Source organism: Rhyacophila brunnea, unplaced genomic scaffold (genome assembly GCF_057557595.1).
Source record: "Rhyacophila brunnea isolate RB1 unplaced genomic scaffold, BYU_Rbru_1.0 scaffold_9, whole genome shotgun sequence".
Classification (NCBI taxonomy): Eukaryota; Metazoa; Arthropoda; class Insecta; order Trichoptera; family Rhyacophilidae; genus Rhyacophila; species Rhyacophila brunnea.
This window is the reverse complement of record NW_028233361.1, coordinates 43628396-43654674: the sequence shown is the minus strand read 5'-3', so window position 1 is coordinate 43654674 and position 26279 is coordinate 43628396. Positions and strand designations below refer to the sequence as shown.

Here is a 26279-nt window from a genome sequence, read left to right as displayed (position 1 = left end):
CATATTACACATATTGTTGGTTCATTTTTTTAAATTAATAGATTAAAATATTAATCTATCTATAGAATATTCAAAGTTATGTATGATTTAATTGCATAATTTTAGATATTCTATAGATATACGAGTATTTTTTGTCCATTATTTATTATGGCTTGGTTTTCGCAGGGTGTAATTGTATTTTAAAAACTAATCAACACCTTCTGTAAATTGTAGTCTTATTTCAATGAAAACAAATACGTATGACTGACAAAGTTTGGTGTGCACTATTTATGGCAGATCTTAACAGCCTACCTCCACTCTTCGCCCCTCTTTTCTACTATAACTAAACAACATAATGAACTTCAAAAATGACATTTTTGAAGTTTGGGTGTGTTGGCAAGTTTTCGGTCAGTTACGAAAACGGCAGCCCATATTACACGTAGCAAATCGTTAACATTACTTTCAATATGAATTATTAGATTACTAACAATATTAATCGCGCATTACTATGTCATCTCATCTGATTCACTGTTCTGTTCTGAAAATAATAATCATCGCTGTCATCCGACTCCTCACCAATGTTTATCATCGGGTTTTTCATAATGTGTGTTTATCCCTATAGCACTTATCTGTATATCGTGCCCACAGTATTTTTTTCCATTTATTCGGAGAGATTAAGGAATAACCGATCAAAAATTCTATGTTATGTCGTATTTATCGATTTTTTGCCTTCCCATATTACTCACTGAATGGTGCTAATAGGTACGTCAGTTGCTTCGTTTGCCGATTTAACAATATTATAATTCAAATTGTACTATTTTTTCATAACATTACAAACAGTGATTTCTCGTGCTTGCCTTTGTAAAGGTTTTTTGTAATACCCCGATCAAGATTGGGTATTCATTGTAAAACTGTAAATATCCTATTGTATTGTGTAAAACAGATTTTTAACACGCAGACGCAGCATTTACACACCTACTCTATGCGCAGGTCTAAAAGCGAAATTCGTGATGTAAGTGTACCATAATCTGCTTATCTTGGACCTGTGATTCCCATCTGGGGCTCCGCAAGTAGTGTTAGTAGTTCTGCGATAATATCATCATCATCATCATCCTAAATCTATCCACTGCTAAATGAAGGCCTCTCCAAGCTGATTCTACTTCTCTTGGTCCTGTGCGTTGCGTTGCCACTTACTTCTTCAGAATTTTATCATTTCATCGATCCAGCGACCTCTAGGTCTGCTTTGCGGACGTTTTGTACCTCTTGGGTACCACTCGATGACTAGATTTGTCTAAGGATTGTTCCTTCTTCAAGCTATGTGTCCAGTCCATTTCCATTTGAGGCCATTAGCGAACTCTATTACATCGCAAACTCTGTCTAACTTTGCACTCCGGCTTTATAATGAAAATAATGTAACATATTCTTAAATATATTTTTTACATAGGTATATTATCTACTTATTATATACAAGTGGATATCCTTTGATCTAATTTTATGCGGCAAAGAGGCATATTAGCATAGTAAAAAGTGCAAAGCATGACAGTAATAGAATGACATCATTTCAGCTTAAACATTATAATTTGGATATTCCCCATTATCCTAAAAAAAATGACAAATCACGAAATATAACATGGTAAATGAGATGTATAACTGCTCCTTAGGTGGATTGTGTGGGTATAATGTGATATAGGATTAGGGATTCCAATCCCGGGATCCCGAGCTATTTTCGATCCCTATGAATCCCGGGATTGATAAACATAATCCCGGGATTTCGGGATTGATTTTTTTTATCAATTTTTATGGAAAATTAAATAAAAGCGAAAATATAACAGAAAAAATACTTTTAATAAAAAATAACTACATTAGAAATAAACTGAGTCTGAATGAAGTTTGATTTATAACCCATGTGTAGGTTGCCAATTCATTTTATTTTTTCACATGAATTATTAAAAATTGAAAGATTGGAAAAAAACAATGCTTCGCACTATTAACAAAGTTATTCCACCATGATATCATACGTTTTACGGCAGTTTCAGATTTGGCTGACTAATTAGATTTATGAAGCGGAAAGGCCATAAGTACGCCATGATTATTTGCTATACTATTTTAAATCTCGCTAATCCATTCATTAAGTCTTTACTATCAGAAACAGTAATCTCCTATTAAATTCACATTATTATTTATATTACAATATTATTTACTCCGTTAAACTTGTGTATTTGATTGGATTGAATGTATACAATATCAAAAATAAATGTCTTAAATACTATAAATTATACTAGATTTATTTTTGACCGATTTTATCAATGTTATTTGTAAATATAAAATTTTTATATAAACAATGGAAAAAATGCCAATCCCGGGACCAGTCCCGGGATCCCGGTATTGTCAAATTGTAATCCCGAAATCCCGCGATCAGAATTTTGGCTCGGGATTGGATTCCCTATATAGGTGATTTTTATTTATTTATAACACAGAAACACTTCGGGCCCACGTTGGTCGCCAGTTATAGTATGTTATAGTTATATATAAAATAGAAACACTTTCGGTTTTAGTGTTTATTCAGAGTTCACAGAGATTAATCAACTATAACAGAGAATACTTCAAACAGTACACGAAAACAGATTAACAATATAAGATGACTCGCTCGACCAAATAACCAGATGAACTTGCCAAAGGATTAGTTCAGTTCAGGTAGGTATCACATTTGACAACTAGATACCCCACTTATCTCTAGAAATGAATCTCGATAGTGTAAAGTGCCTTAGTCTCAATATAGAGGACATGTATGATCAAAAGGGTCAGAGCTAATCAGACTAAACTGACTGGCTGTAAGGCTGTGAGAAATCTGAGAGATCTACAGAGTCAACATAGAATTAAATCCTAATCTGTCTACATAGCGCTTGCGGCATCCAGTTAATGGGCCGTGCCATCTATGGGTCTCTTTTCGTCATGCTATAGTGACTAATTTAAGCTACTTGTTTACTAGTCTTTTTGCGTCTTCCACGTCATGTCGTAGTTCTGTTTTATATATTCTGTACATGGTAATTTGGTAGAGGATGCCGGAATCAGATTTATTTGAAGAAATGATAGGCTGGGTTGAAACTCTATCTCTCTCTCTTTCTCTCTCGGAATTCGCAGGTCTAACATTGAATCATTACCTGATGAGAGGCTGCATGATCCATATCAGTAGCGAAGGGTGGAGGTAAGCTGTTAAGATCCGCCATAAATAGTGCACATTAAAATTTGTCAGTCATACGTATTTGTTTTTATTGAACTAAGACTACAATTTATTTTTTAAAAATCAGTAAATGTACCAATTATCGGCACCAGTAGGAAAATGTGGTCATGGGATTAAAATAATAGGCTCAGCTTAAATATATTTGTATATTTCTTTTTTTTTGTATTTATATTTACAAATATTGTTAACAATAAAAAAGTTCAATATCAACAATATTTTAAGTTTAATATTATTTTTTTTATGTTTTAACAACATAAAATTGGTCCTATTATCGGCACCTGAATTAAATTTAGGTACTAATTTCCGGCAGCCTATGTTCGTATTATCGGCACAACTAAACTTATACAAGGAAATTTCTATAAAGTAAGTTTTTTAAACTTAACTTAAAACTTAAGTTTAAAAAATATAGGTACAACAATTACTTTGTAAGTAACATTTATATTTTTCTTCATTCATACTTTGCTACAATATTTAAAACAGGACTATACCCTACTAAGTATATTATACTTAGTAGGGTATAGTCCTGTTTTAAATCCGTTTTTGATGTTTTCCTTCTTTGTTTGATCCAAACAAGTTTTGAGTAATGGAGCAAAATCTTCTCGCAGCAGTTTTGAATTGTTATTTTGTATCTTCCAATTGAGGATCGAAGTTTTCCATAAGCTTTTAATGGGATGAAGAAATGTTGGGAGACCCTTGTTGTTATAGTTGGATGCCTCTTCAAAAATAGTTTGCACCAATGTCTTCCAGGTATGCCACCAGTGAAGCAATTTGCCTTTTGTAGTTCTTTCACTAATAATGCTACACTCTCTATTAGTTGGGGTTATTTCGTTACTGGAAAGCCAATTTTTCCCATATGGTGATCCATTCAACAATCAGTTGCTGCTCTTTTGCGGTCAATATTGTTGGTGGTCCACTCTTTTTGTCCAATGATGATTTGCCTAGAACCTTATCCTGGATTGTGGATCTGGGCACTCCGAATTTTTTGGTAGCTGCCATTGTGGCCATTCCTCCTTTAACAGCTTCAATTGCATCTTGAAGCGACTGCCGGCTGTATAATTTTCGCACCTTCTTCATCCTTAAAATAAAAATGTTTCAATTATCGGCACCCTTCGTGCTTATAATCGGCATGCATTGTAATCGTATTTTATAAAGTAAACTATAATTTATATCTTATTTTAAAAAGTTTTAAATTAAGAAGGAACAGTATTTCTTCCTAAAATCTCTGCTACTTGTGTAATTAAAAATAATTTAATAACAGTATTTAATATTTTTGCATAATGATCGATATCTCTTATTACCGGCACATTATGTGCTAATTATCGGCACACCGAATTTTCAAAGTTATTATTCAATTTTAAAAGATTATTTCTGATTCTCCTGATATAATTAGCCAGGAGGTTAATTAATATTTAAATAATTTAAAAAGATTTTAAAATATTAAATTATTTAATTTCTATCCAACAATATCGCGCTTTTAAAAGTTTGTTTGCTTGTACCTATTATCGGCTTTTTGCCGATAATAAGAACAAGTGCAAATCGTATCGGTGCCAATTACCGGCAGCAAAATTTACTTGATTTTTAGATAAACTAACCAAAAAACACGCAAAATATTTTACACTTTAGGCAGAAAAACAAATTAAATATTAAAATTTAACCTTACATCTAATACTTCAGTTTAAAAAACGTTTGAAAATGCTTAACGGCCCACGTGCTCGTCGTAGGTCAAAATTGAGTTTTTATTGTATTCTTTATTATTTATTATAGTTTGTCAATTTATGGCTACGGCCGTATGTTGTAGCTTAACTACTAGGGAATGACAAAAGAAATGGCGTATTTCAAAAAAACACTACCTTATTCTTAGGTCAATAATTATTATAAAGCAATCATTATTCATAAGATGTTTATCACACTTGAATGGTCAAAAACATAGCTTATAATAAATATCTTTAGAATCATCTTCAAATGTGTTAATCTTGCCGATTTTTTGAATAATAAAATGCCTAATTCTTGTCAAATTTGGGATCACAGTGTCCAGGATCATGGTTTGAAAATACAATAAAAACTCAATTTTGACCATCGACGAGCATGTCCCCCCTTAACACTAGATATTCGAAATGTTTACTTACTTGTCAAGCTTTTGCCTCAAATATTCCAGTACATCTAAATCACTCGACGTGTGGCAGGAAACAATTGAATTTCAGAAAGTACTTAAGTACAAGCATGAAGCAAAAACTTTATCTCTTTCTATCGCAAAAGAAATGTGGATTTCGGATAACACATTCTTACAGCCATAGAAGTCCTGCCATTCTTATTTTTTGGAATTTCTTCTAAAATTGCCGATAATTAGAGCAGTGACGGAAATTGGTACATTTACTTATTGGTTAATTTTTTAAAATTCATTAATCCCTGCCTAAACCAAAATATAATATATAAAAATATTATGATATCTATAAAATATCCAACTTAATTGCATAATGTTGGATATTTCATAGATATACGAGTATTTTTTTGACTAGTAGATATATGGCTCGGATTTCGCAGGGTTTAATTGAATTTAAAAAAAACTCACTGGCCTCATTAGTAAATTGTAGTACTATTTCAATGAAAACAAAGATCTACGCGTGACTGACAAAATTTTATGTGCACTATTTATGGCGGATCTTAACAGCCTACCTCCACCCTTCGCCACTGATCCATACACAATTGTTAATTCGTGCAGTCAAACAGGCACCTCTCATTAGTGAATACTATTTGTAGATTAAATAAATTCATTTCTTATAATATTATGTTCTCCGACACTTATGAAAAACATTTTTGTTTCTCTTTAGGGACCATCTTCGTGCTATGCGCTTTCCCGTTTATATTTTCTCCGTGCGTTGGCTGTGAGAATGCCCACCCTTGGGCGCAGTTGTTCTACTACAGTGCGTTCGTGGTGGTATTCCAGATCGGGTGGGCTGCCGTGCAGGTTAGCCATCTGTCACTTATTCCAGAGCTATCAGCTGACGAACATGAGAGAACTCATCTCACCGCAATAAGGTTTGTTTATTAATTAATTTATGACTTCTTAGTATTTCAATTCAGTGACAATATATTCCAATTTGCACAACTCCACATTGTAGGAAAGTAATACGAGGGTGGGTCAATAATTCCTTAGAAAAAAGCATTAAAACAGTTTTTATTTTTGTATTTTTTTTTTATTTCTCAACATAATCTCCTTGGAGCTCAATACACTTGGTTAGACGTTTCTCAATTTTTTTTAAACCGTCAGAAAAATAAGTTTTCGGAAGGTCCTCAAAATAAGCATTTGTCCGATCGATGACTTCTTCATTTGAAAAAAAACATTGTCCACTTAGCCATTTTTTTAAGTTTGGGAAAAGGAAAAAGTCACTGGAGGCTAAATCTGGCGAATACGGTGGGTGGTCGACCAATTCGAACTTCAATTCTTCAATTTTAGCCATTGATCGTAAACATGTGTGAACACGGGCATTGTCCTGATGAAAGAGGATTTTTTTCCTGTTTAAATGAGGCCGTTTTTCTTCAATTTCGTTTTTTAGCTGGTCCAATAAAAATGCATAATAATCCCCTGTTATTGTTTTTCCTTTTTCCAAATAGTCAACGAAAATAATTCCACGTGCATCCCAAAATACAGTAGCCATAACCTTACCAGCTGATTTTACGGTTTTCGCCTTCTTTGGACATGGTTCGCCTTTCGCAATCCACTGCTTTGACTGTTCTTTCGTCTCGGGAGTATAGTGGTGTATCCATGTTTCATCTACAGTCACAAAGCGACGAAAAAATTCATCCGGATTGCGTTGCATGAGCGACAACAGGGCTTTAGTGGCCACCACCCTATTGCGTTTATTGTCGACTGTGAGCAAACGCGGCACCCATCTTGCAGAAACTTTTTTCATGCCCAATTTGTCATGTAAAATAGAAATGACGCTACCTTTTGAGATCCCTGTAACCTCAATTATCTCACTCAACCTTAATCTTCCAACTTTCACCATATCGTGGATTTTATTGATCATTTCTGGTGTAGTCACCTCTACAGGACGTCCTGAGCGTGGTTCATCCTTTGTTGATGTACGACCACGTTTAAATTCATTTAACCAGTTATAAATAGTTGCAAGTGAAGGAGCAGATATGCCGTGAACTAAATCCAACTCATTTTTTATTTCCTTTGCTGTTAACCCTTTTATATTAAAATGTTTAATAACAGCTCTAAACTCAATTTTCTCCATTTTTGTAAACAAGCAAATTTTTTTTTTAAATGTACGAAAATAAAAAACAACAACCCGACCAATCTGATTGAAACTTCGCAGCATACTGAATCGGTAGTGCCGCTGCATGAAAACAAACCGCTTACAGTACTAGTCGCGCCACCTGTCGGCTTTTCTAAGGACTTATTGACCCACCCTCGTAGCTATTCCATACGAACAACAGAACAAGAACATAACCTTGTCTGACTCCAATCATCACACCAAACTATTTTGTAAGTGTCAGCAATTCTGGCATAGCAATCACCACCTTATGCAGGGGTTTATTGTGACGATTTTAGGAAGGATACTGTATCCGCTACGACCTAGAGTAGACCGACAACGTTGTCATCACAGAACAGATAATATATAGAATACCGATAAGCTATATTCAATACGCCGCATATTGATGCAGGGTTTTGAATATGTGAGTGTCCTACGAAAATGAAGCACGCATTATGTACGTGCAATAGTGTGTGTAATACACCAACATTAAATGAGCGTAAATGCATAAATCGAGAGCAGTTTTTAGTATTCGACGTAAAACGTATTCTTAACACGTGTGTAACCCGGATTCTTCCTTACTCGAGTTGGTTACCTGCTTCGCCTTACCCGTTATGTATTTCAGTTCCCATTATTTCTGAGTTCCCTGGTTGTCATATTCAACAATTCTTACATGGGACATTCAAGAAACAATTATTGACAGGCTGCATAATAATTTATCTTGCGAATATAACTAACGTTATATGCAATCACACTAATTCCTGTATGGTATACTCATGGGCGCCGGCAGCGTGGTGCAAGGTGGTTCAATTACACCACCTTTGATTCATTTTTTTCCCAGATAATTATCTAAATTTTAGTTTCTCATTTCATTGATAATACTCACACACATACCTTCATAATATACTCCATATGTAGACAACGTTGCCGGCGCCTATGCGTAGGTAGCAAAAATAATGTGCATAATTTTGTCAATGTAAAAGGTACCGACTGTGATGAACGAAATATTCTTGGTTGCTATAGTTTAGGTATAAATTCATCATCATCATCAGCCTGAATCTATTCACTGCTGGATGAAGGCCTCTTCAAGTTGCTTTCACTTCTCTCGGTCCTAAGCATTGCGTTGCCACGTACTTCCGCAGAACTTTATCATTTCATCGATCCACCGGCCTCTAGGTCTACCTTGCGGACGTTTTGTACTTCTTGGATGACTAGATTTGTCCAACGATTGTCTCTTCTTCGAGCTATGTGTCCAGCCCGTCTCCATTTAAGGCTTTTAATAAACTCTATTACATCGCATACCCTTGTCTGCTTCTTTATCCACTCATTCCTCTGGTTGTCCTTTCGCGTTATGCCCAGAATGCACCTCTCCATACCACGTTGTGCTACTCTAAGTTTCTGGATCTCTCTTTTACTTAGGGTCCATGTTTCACACGCATATGTGATCACGGAAAGCACAAACTGGTTGAACATTTTGCGCTTTAGGCACAGTGGAAGGTCACTTTTGAAGACATTATTCAGGCGGCCAACAGCACTCCTGCCTAGCTTTATTCTGCGAACAATTTCATCAAATATACATCCATCTATAGATACTTGTTGTCCCAGATAGATGTAGCTTTTCACCTGTTCGAGCTGGGTGCCATTGATGAGGATCTCTTTTTCGCCCGCAAAGCAGTTGAACATGATTTTCGTCTTTGTTACATTTATTTTCAAACCTACTTTGTTGCTTACTTCAGCGAGTTCCTACATTCTGCTTTGGAAGTCTTGCGAGAAAATTACTATGTCATCGGCAAATCGCAGATGACTCAGGTATTCTCCATTTATGGGGATCCCTTTGTCATTCCAGTCGAGTTGCCTGAATAAGTCTTCAAGGGTAGCTGTAAATAGGTATAAATTACTAGCCGTTTAAGCGGTACCGTTATAGTAAGGTGTTTAAGTTAGTGAATGTCAAAGGGACAGGGGACTATAGGGGTGGCTGCAAAATATAAACTGCGACGCCAACGCAAAATATCCACCATTTGGTGGAATAAGATTATGAGTTTTTGTACATGCACCACCTTATACAAAATACTGCCGGCGCCCGTGGGTATACTTACTTACCCTTTGGTTATCATTGGTCAACAGTTTCAGGTGTCTCGGGATTCACACCATATAACATGGCATTCTCTAAACTCTAAAGTGAACTAGCTATCTGAACGAAATGGCTAGAGCAACATTCAACTTAATGTTGAGTTTCTGATATTCATGTAATCGTTGAGTCGTAATGTGTACTTAGAACCAATTGCTCAACATGTTCAACGGTTGTATTCCGAAAGTAGCACTTTATGCTGCAATTACATTATGATCACGTCACATGCTGTCACATGCTGCATGCATGCAAATTTAGTCTATGGTTTCGTCATACCGCAGAATATTTTGAATGATCACTAACTCTATAAATTCAATGATGGAGAGTGCCAACTCTAATGTAATAGTATTTTGAATTATTCGTATGTTAATTTCTAAATAAATATAATAAATATAAATTCTACTAAATACATGTCTGTCTATGTCACACCACGAGAAGTCGCACCAAAGTTAGATATTGGTGCATACAAGTTTGATACGGTCGACAGTTTCATATACCTTGGATCTCTTGTAACTCGACATAATGATATTACAGAAGAAATCAACAAGAGAATCATGTCTGCGAATAAATGCTACTTTGGTCTGTTAAGACATTTTAAGTCCCGCTTACTATCTCGCCGAACTAAAAGCACTCTTTACAAGACACTTGTAAAGCCAGTGCTCACCTACGCATCGGAAACCTGGACATTAACTCTGCGAAATGAACGAGCCCTGAACATCTTTGAAAGAAAAATTCTCCGCCGTATATATGGACCGATCAGGGATGGCACCGATTGGAGGAGAAGATATAATGCTGAGCTCTACGGGCTGTACGAAGATTGCAGCGCAGTTCAATCAATTAAGATTGGGAGACTGCGATGGATAGGTCATGTGCACCGTATGAATGACAATGAACCGGCAAAGAGAGTGATGTCCAGCAATCCAATAGGACGTAGAAGAGGGAGGTCAAAGATTCGCTGGTTAGATGGAGCTGCCAATGACTGCCGTATTCTGGGGGTACCAAATTGGAAAGCGGCCACACTGGATAGGGACAGGTGGAGGGAGCTGTTGGAGGAGGCCAGGACCCACACCGGGTTGTTGCGCCCCTGATGATGATGATGATGATGATGATAATTTCAATTAATTTTAACAGTTTCTACCTGTGTGTGTGCGTACGTTAAAATTACTTGCGATATTGCATCCATAAATAATATTTTGAACAGAACCGAACAAACAGACCATAGATAATAGGCGTAAACACCAGACATAGCTAATAATTAATAGAAAATCCACAGAGAAAACAACTAAAAACAAACAACATGCGATTTTGACGTGAGTCGAAAATGTGTAGGCCTGCAGAAAATAAAAATAAAACATTCTCTAACTAGTGCGGTTCATGATGTAGCTTGTAGCACGATACCCTTGAGGTGACCTCATTGTTGTTCGATTTTGGCAGATTTTGCTAACTGACAATGTTTATTTCATTGTTCAAAATGTGGTACGGGATAGCATCAGTCTGATAACATTTTAAATACCAAGAAAAATGACATTACACACTTTTTTCCTTTAGCGACAGCTTACTGTGACAGCACATAATGTGATAAAAATGTATTTGACGCTTTATAGTAGTGAGTCATGACATTACACACTTTTTTCCTGTAGCGGCAGCTTACTGTGACAGCACATAATGTGATAATATTGTATTTGACACTTTATAGTAGTGAGTCATGACATTTTACTAAGAAGATATAACGGTATCAGAAATAAATAGAAACGAAAGCAGATCATGCAACGTCTCGTTATATCTTAGGTGAAAACATTAGTCCTGGCTTGACCACCGGCTACGAATGCTTAAAGAGAGAAATCTCATATGAAATGTGGTGACGATTCGTTAGTCAACATTTATGACGATACATCAGTGAAACTGCAAATAATTTTCAACTATAGGCACGACGAAATTTTGGACTCGCTGGCATTCGGAGAGTGAACGTCGAGGTGTGAATACGTCAATTTGTTTCGTGATGGCGACGGGGGTATTAATTCTTAAATCGTGTAAAGGTGACTAAAAACTTTACCCATTTACTTGAAAAAGAAAACATGTCAATGAATATATTATTATTGTTACTAATAGAACAATAAACAACATTAAACGGACGCATGTTGGATTTATATGACAAATTATATTTCGTTCGGCATGCGTCATTTGCACTCGCGACTCGGAATCCGCGCATCGCCTAGCCACGATCTTTTTAGACCATGCCTCAACTGAGGTATAGCCTTAAACAATTCTGCTTGACATAAAGCATTTGAAGATGTCGAATTATTTTAATATTAAAGCCTTGTTATAATTGAAAGAAAAATAATAATAATTACAAGATAAAAAGAACTTTTTATATACAACATTTTTAAATTTTCTGTTGAATCATATTAATTTGACTTGACTAGCTTAAACGATCAAACAAATTTGTACTTGATAGAAATACTGAATAATGAAATGTCATTTCATATTGATTTCCATAGTAACGCACGTATATATTTTTATTAAAAATATAATTTAGTTGCAAGGACCCCTAGCAACCAATAGAAAATAGTATAGAAATAACTTTTCATACAATACAGAATTAACTGAAAATGAATTAAATTCTACTTATAGATGGCTAAAAGTATTAAAAAAATGCATTGGCATCGTGTTCTGATATATTCTAAAAGTTTCAAATGTCTAGCTAGTCGGGAAGTTAGTTAAAAATCGATTGCAAGATTTGTACCGGACAAACAACCACCGGACAAATAAGAATATGAGCTAAGAAAAACATTGTAAAAAATATGTCTTATTAGTTAAGTTTTGTCATAAACTGTAAAAGTTTCAAACATTTGGGGTGAGGTAGATAAGTATTTTAGTAATCGTAAAAATAATCTTTACCAAATATATATTAATATTTAATATAACACTCGATGTTTAAATGGATTTTATTGTGTATACTTGATTTGATACTCGCAATCCAATATGTAATGAGAATGCTGGTAATGTTTTGAATTTTGTTATAGGAATTTGAATTATTCAAAACATGTCATGCTAAATATAAATATTTATAAATGTATATACCCATCCTATCTCGGTATGGTACTTATAGTGTTTTGCATAACTGATCTGTCAAATTATTAATTAAGGTTTGTTATGATAAGATAACTTATGTAGTTTAATTTATTTCTTTATTTATTTATTTAGAGAAAAAGGGTATTATGGCATTACAGCGATTGGCCAATGTGCGATAGTAAATACAAAATATAAAAATTACTTTATTACAAATAGCAAACCAATATAACAAGATAGTAGAAGAGAAAGTATCTTCTTATGTAATTAAAATGATAAAAACAATTACAAATATAACCTATTTCACACATCCACGAATATTACGAAGTTCAAAAAAAATAAATCAACCTTTTATGGTGCCATCAAACAGGTTAATCGCACGATAAAAAGCACCATGAAACATCACATCCGTCCTGAAATTTAATAAAATGTAATACAGGGGTTCTCATTATTTTGAGTATTTGTTATTTGAGACCCTGCAGTTACGAATTTGCAGGAAAATTAAAAAAAAACTATAAAAACACATAATAAACACGATCACAATAGCGCACAATCGTCAACTGTCACTTCTTCCAATCCCACACTCCTACGCTATTTCTGTCTTGCTCACGTGTCTTTTGCTTTTCTAAATGTGTCCCAATTAAACCGATTTTCTAAGTAATTTTGGTAATTTGGCAAATAATATTTATAATAGCAATTAATTATGATGAAAACCAGTTTTGTTTTGTCTGGTGAGAGGAGCAAATTTGTTTATGCATAGTAATTAAAATCAATTGTTATTACAAAAACAAACGTAATGAAATTTAAAACCAAAATAATAAAACTGTTTGATTCTAAAATTAAACGATTATTGGTTGACCTTGCACAAGATGTAGGGATAGTGTTGAGTTGGATTTAAAGACCTTGGGTGTCCTGAACTGAAGTGAAGCGGCTTTAGACAGATCTGGATGGTGACGGATGACACGAGGCCAAGACCCACTTACGCTTGTAGCGCCTGAAAGAACAAGATATAGCTTGTATGCGTTAAATCCTCGGCCCCTCAATTATTACTAAAATTCATTTTCATTGATAGTATTGAGTGAATTACTCACATAAATATTATCTAATTATATAATTTAATAGACATTTATGTTAATAGGAATGTAGTTTGTATTTTTTTAATTGTAATCAGTGGTGGATAGTGTTTCCATGATATTTAAAAAAATAATATCTAAACTTGTTTGTTGTTACCAAATCTGGAAATGATACCTTGATTTTATTAATGATTTTTTTTTTACAGATATTCCTTTACAGTATTTTCAAATGTGGTAGTCTATGTGGTTACGTGGCTTGTCTTGCATTTAACGGATGAAGCCGATCAGCAGGTAAATTACATTCTTTGAAACAGTACTTCTCAAACTTCAAAAACCGTATATTACATTTAATTAAACAATTTCAGAGTATTAATACTAGATTTTTTTAGATACAAACGTCTTGCATTAATTAGTGTAACCAATATGAAATGGACCGTCTAGCAAATAGCAGTATGTCATATTGTGTACATTATAACATATCGTCAACACAGGCGACCTCTTTCAATGTGCCAAAGTACAAGATATGTTTTTTGCATAGCTACCGATTCAACCACACTAAAAACATTGTGAAAACAATTTTTCTTAACCTTAGTAAAGTTCTGGAGGCAATATATTATAGTAATTGTGATTGTTTTTCAGATTGGAAGGACTGATGTAAAAAAATTTCAAGAAGTGGTGGTCGTTGGAGTGTCCATCGGAGGATTCACTTCCTTGCTCTTCCACCACTTTCTGCGGGAGCCTCAGCCGGCTTCTGAGTTAGGATATACTTCCTTGACTATTAACTCGCAGACAGAATCCACTGTATCACATCGCTCCATGCTGGGAAAGCCATCTTTTTATAAGGTTATTTATTTTATTTATGTACTAATAATAGAGCTGAACCCAGAAGCATGAAATCAAGGCGTGTGTTTTAACAATTGAGGACACGGGTGGAAGAACGACTTAACGTCCATTAGGTCGTACATCCGGCCAATGCATTATTAGTATACTGCATGCGTTAGCTATCACTAAACAAAAAATAGTCACTCCACGTTGTCACTGCATGCGAAAATATCAACATGCCTCTCAAGTTGTTATTCCATTCGTATTCCTTGCTATAGTGGTTGACAACCATTTCTCGTAAAAACAAAATCTGTTCTCTGTGGAGGCCCATATGATCTTATTAGGATCGGACATGGTCGAATATATATATATATATATATATATATATATATATATATATATATACATATTTCCCTTGCTATAAACAAATCCCGATGTTGCCGCCATTACCGCTATTCTATTCTCACTTTCATCTGCCAGATTGCCTTTCGTTAAAAGAATGCATTTCGGTTACAGCTTATAAGATGTTATTCATTATTAATTTGATTATGTTGTATAGTGAAACAAGAATATCAATGTTGATTCCGATTTAAGGAGTGATTTTACTTTAAATAATGATTCTTCGTCTGACTGCGATTTAACATATAATAATAAAACACCCAATGTAGGAGTAAAACGTCGACAGCGTAAAGAAAACTCGAAGAAAGAAATTTCTAGGAAGAAAAGAAATAGTGGAAAATCATATAGATCGTCCACAGAAAAGGTTGTCCCTGGAAAAGAATTCAAATGTGTGATCAAATGCTGTCCTAAGAAATGTCATAAATTTCGAGTGTGTACGACAATGAGAATTTTTTGATTACTTTTGGGGTGTTGGCAGTAAAAATATTCTAGATAATATCATTTTAGGCCTTGTGGGTAAAGTGGATTTATCAAGGATATATCACATTAATAAATACCTGAGCATACTGATATACTTAATCATATATATTTTTGGTCTTAGTTTGTTTAATTTCTTTTTTTATTATCTTTTTTCATTTAACATATTATATTGTTCAATATGTTTTTTTATCTTATATTTATTAATCACAGCAAACATTTTTGATAATCCATTGATTTTGGTAAAGAAAATTGATACCATGACTCATTTTTACCCTTCAGATGGAAGAACGATTTATGATATTGACTCATTCAAAAAGCGGTATTAATGTGTGCAGATAACTCATTTTTTTGACCTGATATGTAGCAATAGCAAATAAAACTTTTATAGAAAACAGAATATTTAAAAAAAAATTCAAACATACCTACAAAACTCTCTTTTGTGGGTTGTTTTTCTACCTGTGTCCTCAATTTCACTAATCATGCTGAAATTTCCTGACGATATGAGTCTGAGGTATAATTTTAAATTCAGTTCATATTAACAATCGTTTTTTGTAATTCTTAATCAAAGCATTAATAGGTGTTCAAATTGGTTCATAGATAGATATATATGATAGGTATCAGAATCTATCAAAATTCTAGCATTGGCGATTATTAGCTCCAATTAATATGATAGTTTCGGATTTATATCCCATTTGGTAGAATTATTTTAAAAATTCAGTCATCGTGAAATTAAAGCTATCCATCTCTTTCACCATTATTCACGTTGTCATGTAGTTTGTCACAGTGTCAATCATGCATTTGCTAGTTCGACGCCATGGCCTACTATGAGCATTATTTGTTTTTCAAATTTGAATTGACTATGACAGTATTTCATTACAAACCCGGATTCACTCTAATGGCGAAATTGCTTTACTGTGTGTAAAATGTGTCATTTAAAAAATCATAACTGAAATAGCTGTGTATTGAGTAAAGAAACCGCCCACGATAGCCGAGTGGCTTACGCGTCTGTCTACAATGTCGAGGGTCCCAGGTTTGAATTCTGGGTCTGGCAAATACACATATGTATTGTTTTTCAATTTATGTTTGGACTCAGAGTATGGACCTAATAGGTTGAGCAAATGGCTAACATCCATTTCTCGTAGAAAGAAAAATCTGTTAATACAAACCTCCAATCTGTGGAGGGGGTGCCGGACGAAATGCCGGAAGCAATGCAACGGGTGGCGTCTAGATGTATCTATAGTCTAAGGGTTTTTGTCTCTCTTGTAAAAATTGCGCAATTATTGATGTTTGTATTTTTTTATTTTTCGGGATTTCGGCCTTCGGGATTCCGGCCATTCGATATTTCGGCCATTCGGGATTTCAGCGTTCGGTATTCGGGATTTCGGCTTTCGGGATTTCGGCTTTTGGGATTTAGGCTTTCGGGATTTAGGCCATTCGGGATTTCGGCCATTCGGGATTTCAGCCATTCGGGATTTCAGCATTCGGGATTTCGACCCAAACCCCTGTGGAGGCCCGTATGATCCTATTAGGATCAGATATGGTCAAAAGAAGAAAAGAAGAAGGAAACCATTTTTTTAGAAATCATTAGAATAATATTACACTCATATGAAAAATAATTACAATGTTATCCAAATATTATAATATGAAATTAATTACTTTATTAGTGACATTACTATAGATCTACCATCATAAATTGGCATTTCAGCGAGGGCGCTAGTATGACATTGAGAATATTACCATAACTAACAAAAAAATGGTAATTTATAATTTTTTATTGGTAGTAGATTTCTGTACAAATATTATGCAATCCATAATTCGAGAAACATGTTGTAAAATTAAATGGCATTTGTAACAAATTTATCCTCGATAGACAATTTTAGTTTCAAATTCGACCGGCTGCCAACTTACGATGGTAGATCTTTAGTGAATTCATCATGATTGTATACAATTTCAGATTGGAGTAGTTTACACCGGAACAAGACTGTTTGTCAACTTGAGTCAAGTTCTCATACCGCTCTACTTGCACAGAACTCTTCACTTGCCCGGAGCGACTCTGGCTTCGATTCCTCTCACCATGTACCTGGCCTCCTTTGTCGCAAGTCTTGCGGTAAGACCGCTCAACAGGCATCTCGGCAGGAAGGTAATGTTCAGAATATCATTATGATTTAGACTATATTTATTTTTATATTTTAGCATGCATGATATATAAATGGCAGAATATCCGCTTCGGAAGGCTCTTCGCAGTTTATTATTTGTGTAATATTTGAATTTAATTATCTCCTAAAGTAGATCAACGGCATATTTTTTTGAAAATATATTTCGATAAGATCAATTAGTGAAGATTTCTGACCGATAAAACAAAAGATAGGCGTGTGGCATGTGTGGTGCTGTCATTTAATCCAACCTCTAGCAGCACAAATCAAGTGACCCATGTGACCCTTATAACCTACAACACTTAGTCGGTTCTGCAGTATTAAATTACATTATATTTTGGTTGATTAGTCATTCCATTAATGGATTAACCGAATGGCGAGATGCCTGGGTCATGTACACAGGATGGGACGAGTTATCATGACAAAGAAACTAATATTTGGGAAGCTGGAAAACAAACAAAGGTCTGGTTGACCTTACACAAGATGGAGGAATAGTATCGAGATGGATTTAAAGAACTTGGCTGTCCTAAACAAGACCCATATAGGGTTGAAGTGCCAGGAGGAGGAAGGTTAAATAAAATGTTCATATCCAATTTTCGACTTTGTGGCAGTCTGCCAAGTTCCACATCAAATTGGATTGTGGAGCCAATGATGATAATAATGTGCTGTCTAAGGCACATATTGCATTTGAGAAACTGAAAAAGTGAATCAAACGTAAAAAGGATCCAAATGACTACAAAAAGAATTTTACTCTTAGAACTTTCAGAAAATATTTGGTTTTAGTTCGCAAAAGACATGTCATTGTAATTATATAGGGGTGATTGTTTTAATTGCGGTATGTTAAATTTATAATTACTAACTCGGCAAGGAAAAATGTCCCAATGTAAATGTGACCTTGTTGATCTTGTCAATTTCTCATTTGTTCCTTTTTCAAAAATATATTTTCGTAAAATGTGCCTTAAAACCAAAAATACTTAAAACTTAAGGGGGGACATGCTCGTCGAAGGTCAAAATTGAGTTTTTATTGTATTTTCAAACCATGATCCTGGACACTACTTAAACGTTGTAGATGATCTATTTATATAATTTTAAAGCCTTATTATCCTTTATAGTTATTTTAAACATTTGATGACTGCATGAAGTATTTTTGTTACATAAAATAGTATTCTTTTAAACCTCTCGCTCTAATGTTTTAGAATATAGTCATATTTCGGTACATAACTGTGCCGTGGTGTTAAGATTTTTTACATTTATTAATTTTTAAACGCATTTATAAAACCATTAGCATAATTTATTACGAGATAATTTTTGTAAAATATTCACGATAAAAAATTATATTGATAATCTCTGTGATCCCAAATTTGACAAGAATTAGGCATTTTATTATTCAAAAAATCGGCAAGATCAACACATTTGAAGATGATTCTAAAGATATTTATTATAAACTATGTCTTTGACCATTCAAGTGTGATAAAAATCTTATGAATAATGATTGCTTTATAATAATTATTGACCTAAGAATAAGGTAGTGTTTTTTTGAAATACGCCATTTCTTTTGTCATTCCCCAGTGGTTAAGCTACAACATACGGCCGTAGCCATAAATTGACAAACTATAATTGAAGTAGGGAGTAAAATGATATTGACGCGCGTGTTTGAACATGTACCGTTTAAAAAAAAATAAAAAAAAATTCGGTTAGGTACATGTTCAAACACGCGCGTTAACATAATTTTACTCCCTACTTTAATTATAGTTTGTCATTTTATGGCTACGGCCGTATATTGTAGCTTAACCACTAGGGAATGACAAAAGAAATGGCGTATTTCAAAAAAACACTACCTTATTCTTAGGTCAATAATTATTATAAAGCGATCATTATTCATAAGATGTTTATCACACTTGAATGGTCAAAGACATAGCTTATAATAAATATCTTTAGAATCATCTTCAAATGTGTTAATATTGCCGATTTTTTGAATAATAAAATGCCTAATTCTTGTCAAATTTGGGATCACAGAGATTATCAAAATAATTTTTTATCGTGAATATTTTACAAAAATTATCTCGTAATAAATTATACTAATGGTTTTATAAATGCGTTTAAAAATTAATAAATGTAAAAAATCTTAATACCACTGCACAGTTATGTACCGAAATATGACTATATTCTGAAACATTAGAGCGAGAGGTTTAAAAGAATACTATTTTATGTAACAAAAAAACTTCATGCAGTCATCAAATGTTTAAAATAACTATAAAAGATAATAAGGCTTCAAAATTATATAAATAGATTATCTACAACGTTTAAGGAGTGTCCAGGATCATGGTTTGAAAATACAATAAAAACTCAATTTTGACCTTCGACGAGCATGTCCCCCCTTAAAAGCAATAATTTTCTTAGTGAATTCACTTCACTGTGTTGTTTGTATGCAATGCAATTATCTGATTTGAATTATCTTCAGTTAATATTGCTTGCAAAGTTGCGGACGTAACATGTGTTTAAACCAGTTTCTTATCATTCGTAGTGTAATATGATTAGCGTGACTTGAGCGTTTACTTCGACTTAATTATTATATTATCAACACTGGCGTAATTTGTGACGTATAATATTTATTGTAACATATTTTATGGACCAAAGGTTACGTCAACACTATTAACCTAAATTTATATTAATTTATTAGTAAATACATAATTATAATCAGTGGTGTGTGGAGGGTGATTCGCTATGGGCGCGCTGCACTCCTTGACTTTTTTGAGTATACATTTTCAAATATTCTATAAAATCTACATCTTAATTTTATATCCTATAAACCGTAAAAATTCAAAAGAGAGTTATTTCTAGTGATAATAGAGCAATTTATAAACACTCTTACAGGTGTCATATTGAAACAAAAACTATGTATCGATATTGGTACACATTGTTATTTTATTGAAGGAACGTATCGAAACCAAAGTATCTAACTATCGGTATCTAATGATCTAATTGTCCTTGAGAGCAGTTTTTTGTATCGATATAAAGTAACAATGCTGGTATTGTATCAAAGTCAAAAATTATCAATACTTTTTTTCTATGGAGGGGTGTACACCCCTCTTGTGTTGATTCCCTTTTCCAGTGAAAGCCAACCAAACGATTAATACATTGTTTTGAAACAATTACAATAAAATTTACCCCTCTTGTGTTGATTCCCTTTTCCAGTGAAAGCCAACCAAACGATTAAAATATTGTTTTGAAATAATTACAATAAAATTTTTTGAATTTATTAAATTACTTTGAGGAAATTATACATGAATAATAGCTTATTAGCATTTTACCATCGAAATACTCATCGGAACCAGCATTCCAAAGCTCAATTCTTTCTCATCATCTTTGGCACTACAATCCAATATGAGTCTTGGCTCTTTCCAGCAAATGTCTTCACACCCCTCTTTCTACCACAAGCTCCCTTTGCTATACAGTCCAGCTACCTAAGCTTAGGTCTCCCTCCTTTTCCGTTCTGAAATATTGAAGAGGTATCTTGGGTGTCATGCATTCATAAAACATGGCTTACCCAATGGAGTCAACTCAAAAAAAAATTGAAGCGATAGAATAACAGAGATTTGTCGAAGAGTTTAGGTGATTTTTTTTCAATATTTTTTCATCGGTATGACAGGGGGCATATGCAGTTGGCGCCGTGACGGGTTGCGGAGGGTGTATTTGGATGTTCCTGGGATCTGGGGAATCCTACGCCGTCTACCAGATCTATTGCGTCGCCGTGTTGTTTGGTATGAACCTTTGATCTCTATTATTTGTAAAGCCAGGATATTATTTTAACTAATTTCGTATAGGTTTTACGCATTCATAGTTTTTGACATTTTTAAGAATGATTTTCATATTTTTCTTTTTGAAAATCAGGGCTGTCCATTAACATATTGATTAGTTTGAGGTGGTATGCAGTTAATGGGGTAGTCAAAACTAACTGTTTTGGCACATATAGGTATCTGCATAAGCAACTGTGTCATCATTTCAAATCTCCTCATCATTAACATAGTAAATAGTGACACAATTATAATTATAACATAACACATTTAAGTCAAATTAATGATTCAATAGAATAACAATATCTCTACATGATAATATTGAACAATACATGCATACATAATAGGTTAACTTCAATATTTTTTATTGTTTCTGTATTTGTACATTCCAAAGCATTTTGTATAGTATATGTAACCTTTTGACTCATTCATCCAATGAGCAGAATTATATTTTGTTTAAACAGATGTCCATTTAGATTCAATAAAAAACTGTAACAAATACCCTATGCCATATGGAATTATATAAGTTTACCAATGTATGTCTCATCACTAAAATAAAATTCTTCAATGACGCATGTACTAGAAATGATGCATCCATTGATTTCTCATGAAGTATATGATAAGCGTATACATAATGATTTTTATTTTGTGTTAAAAGTATTAATGACTTTTTTTATGAGAAATTATTGTTAGGTTGGTATGAGATTATAAAAAATATCTTTTGTGAAGAATATTTTATAAAATATTTTACAGTGTAATATTTTATAAAGTATGTCTTTTATAAAAAGGTAATTGCATAATACTGCCTTTTATCAATGATTAAGGGGGATCCTATATGCCAAGAGAGAACCTGGCGGAAAAATACGAAGCTTGCAATTTGAGATTTTTTTTTGATTATTTACAATTTCAACTGTATTAATTAATAAATATGTATCTGAAAACATTAAAAATATATATTTTTTTTTAATTCAAAGATAAACTTACAATTGTAAAAAAATGTGAATTCGTTGCAGGGTCACATCTTATTATTACATTATATTTTATGGTCATATTTATTATGAAAATTTAGTTTATTAAGTTTTCAATTTTTTAACGTTTAGATTTTTGACTAACTCAGTTTTAATATTTTTTATATTTATTTTAAAAAACATAGATTTTTATAAAAAATATAAATGTGTATAATTTGAAATCCTTTTTATTTATATGGGGGTTTGATTCACACTAAAATTACCTACTTAGCTTCTCTGGAAACATAACAATGGAGATTGGCTTCTCATTCACTTTAAGCAGGTCCTCTACATTGCATTTGACCCCAATACGAGAATAGACCAACATAAGATTGGAGTCTTGCACCATGACATCCATGACACAAGAGACATCCTGAGATGCCTTACATCTCAGGACACCGACTCATAGCCTATTCAATGCCTTGCAGACATCGAAAGGCAGTTCAGGTTCTGGCGAAATTTCTTCCGTTGGCACTATCCACTCACGCAATAATTGTGTTTGTTTCACACTAAAACTCTTGTTAGAAGGTATCGCATTGAGATTATCAAAGGCAAGGGATAAATATTTTTTTCTGCATTTTCAGGCATCGGAGGTGCGGTGATGTTGGTAACGAGCCTTGGATTGACGGCAGACCTGATCGGCTCGGCCACCAACACTGCGGCCTTTGTCTACGGCACCATGAGCTTTTCCGATAAACTCACCAATGGCATAGTCATCGTTCTTATACAGCATTTGTGAGTTTCATTTTATTATATTATCTTACTTAGTTATGTCTACAGTACAGGGTGTCCTCATTATCCTAGGGTAATTGGAACCAAAAAAATACCTCTTAAAATCACCTACTTCGTAATATATGGATTATATATATACCTACTTCGTAATATATGGATAATTGGGTTATGTTTAGAAAAGAAAAAGACACAGGACCAAGATAGAAATAGATTGGAGTGTGGGATTGGATGATTGAAATTGACAGTTGACGCACTTGTGTATTTTATGTGTTTTTATGGTTTTTTTGCACTGTCATACAAATTGGTAACTGCGGGGACTCGGATAACGAATACTCGGATAATGAGGACCTCCTGTAGTTTGTTAAAGATAACTGATTTATTCATGCCAAAATCAAGGCGCCAAAAAGCTGAGCTTTTGGTTTTGTTTATAACTATTAATTTTAGCCTTCGACTGGCCTTAGCTCTACAGGATGATCCAGTTTTGTGTCCCCATTTGACATTAAAATAAAACATTAAAAATTATAACCCACTTTGATTTTTGTAAATCAATCTTTTCGATGCATTCTTATCATTTAATCATTCTCTTTATAATAGTTTGTCTATTGACATGTTTAATATTACTATCATTGGGCATGTGATACTTAAAGAGTTTATATATGTAATAATTTGTTCTATCCAACACTCCCAATTTTACTTGATCGGAAACGAATCCTATCTGTTCAATGCTTTTATACTGACGGTGCTGACATTATGATTGCGAGTCTTGGCACCTTACGAAAACATGGAGTAACCGTATACTGACCTTCAAGAACAGATGTTTATGGTATGAATTTGTCAGAAACGAGGAGATAAGCAAGCTAACCATGCAGCATCTTAATACATCTAAGGATATGAAATACAAGAAAAAAAGGAGAAGAATTTGTTGCTTGTACTCTTTGAGTCTTCAACCCCTATTGCAGAGATTTCCAAACTGGGAGGCGCGCCTCCCTGGAGAGCCGCAGACTAGTCCAAAAGGAGGCGCGAACAAGATGATGAATTTGGATTGACTACTATTGAAACAGAAAATTTGATAGAATTATCATGCGATACTTCATTGAAACAAAAATTTCAAAGTGAAACCCTAGTTCAATTTTGGGTGAATCGAATTAAAGAATATAATATTTTGTCAAGCAAAAAAAATGCAAGGACTGATGCCATTCGGAACATCATATTTATCATATTTGTGTCACTAGATTTCAAAATCAGCCAAGTCCATAATAGATGAATAGGAGAAAAACAGTTTTTTATTTTCACATTTACTCAGTCATAATGGTGAAAGTTTATATTATTTCGAGTATAGAATATTTAAAATTAATAAGTTCCACATTTCGATAATGCAGAAATGTTAGAAAGCAGTAGTAGTTCTTCAGCAAGTCAAAAAAAGTCAAAAATACCTAAAGGTGCGCTACATTTATGCGAAATGTGATTTTCTGCCTTAGTTGCAATGAAATCCAAATATCGAGCCCATTTAGTATTAGAAAAAGAGCTATATGAGTAGCACTCTTCTCGATGACACCTAGTTTTGATAAACTTTGTGCTAATAAACAAGCACATCCTTGTTGTTAATCTGTCAATTAAGTTTTTTTCATTTTTTTGTATTAATACATTTTTTACCATTTAAAAAAATATTTTATGAAATAAAGGGGAGGCGTCAAGATTTAATTTTATTTAAAGGAAGGCATAGTAACATAAAGTTTGGAAACCAATGGAAACCAATTTGGCCATTTTACCAATAGTAAAATAAAAGTAAAATGGCCAATTATCTAATCTAATATATAAAAATTAATATTTGTGTGTTTGTTTGTTCGTATTTAATGCGCAGCCATACCGTTCATCCGATTGCGATAAAACTTTGTAAACTTATTGCTTGCACTTGCGGGAAGAGTATAGGCTATACTGATATATAAAAATGAATGTCTGTCTGTCTGTATGTCTTTCTGTCTGTGTGTCTGTCCCGTATGCGTTCCTATACCATTCATCCGATTGCAATGAAATTTTGGAAAGTGGTTGTATGCACACCCATGAAGGTTTCTGAATTAGAAAAATCATCATCTTCTTCTTCTTCTTCATTCTATTTTCTTTTATTCGTATGGTTCCTATACCATTCATCCGATTGCAATGAAATTTTGGTAAGTGGTTGTATGCACATTCATGAAGGTTTCTGAATTAGAAAAATCATCATTTTCTTCTTTTTCTTCATTCTATCTTCTTTTATTCGTATGGTTCCTATACCGTTCATCCGATTGCGATGAAACCTTCGTCAGTTATTGTGTTAACACCCGCAAAGGTTTCTAAAATAGTACAACCATCTTCTTCTTCTTCTTCTTCTTCATTTTATCTTCTTTTATTCGTATGGTCCCTATACCATTCATCCGATTGCAATAAAACCTTCGTCAGTTGTTGTGGTAACACCCGCAATGGTTTTTGAATTAGTACAAGTATCTTCTTCTTCTTCCTTGGTTCCTATACCATTCATCCGATTGCAATGAAAATTTGGTAAATGGTTGTATGCACATTCATGAAGGTTTCTGAATTAGAAAAATCATCATCTTCTTCTTCTTCTTCATTCTATCTTCTTCTATTTGTATGCGTTCTTATACCATTCATCCAATTGCGATGAAAATTTGACCAGTTGTTGTGCGTAAGCCCGCGAAGGTTTCTGAATTAGTACAACCATCTTCTTCTATTCGTATGCGTTCCTATACCATTCATCCGATTGCAATGAAACTTTGGTGAGTTGTCGTGCGCACGCCTACAAAGGTTTCTGAATTAGTAAAACCATCATCTTCTTCTTCTATTCGAATTCGTACCTACACCATTCATCCGATTGCAATGAAACTTTGGTGAGTTGTCGTGCGCATGCCCACAAAGATTTCTGAATTAGAAAATCATCTTCTACTTCTATTCTTATGCGTTCCTATACCATTCATCCAATTGCAATGACATTTTGATCAAGTGTTGTGCCCTTGCCCGCAAAGGTTTCTCAATTAGTACAATCATCTTTTTCTTCTTCTATTTGTATGCGTTCTTATGCCATTCATCCGATTATGATGAAATTTTGACCAGTTGTTGTGCGCACGCCTGCGAAGGTTTTTGAATTAGTA

The 26279-nt window shown here is 33.8% G+C and overlaps 1 protein-coding gene across 10 annotated transcripts in view; it reads left to right on the top strand.

Moving 5' to 3' along the window:
* Window positions 1-26279, top strand: part of LOC147063691 (major facilitator superfamily domain-containing protein 12-like) — a 41014-nt gene that overhangs the window by 9845 nt on the left and 4890 nt on the right. For all 10 annotated transcript variants that reach the window (XM_085959849.1, XM_085959853.1, XM_085959851.1 and 7 more), the window contains exons 3-8: window positions 6049-6256; window positions 13956-14040; window positions 14389-14592; window positions 17405-17590; window positions 21253-21364; window positions 22989-23139. In XM_085959849.1, the coding sequence (XP_085815975.1) occupies window positions 6049-6256; window positions 13956-14040; window positions 14389-14592; window positions 17405-17590; window positions 21253-21364; window positions 22989-23139 (946 nt within the window). The remainder of the gene's footprint in view (window positions 1-6048; window positions 6257-13955; window positions 14041-14388; window positions 14593-17404; window positions 17591-21252; window positions 21365-22988; window positions 23140-26279) is intronic.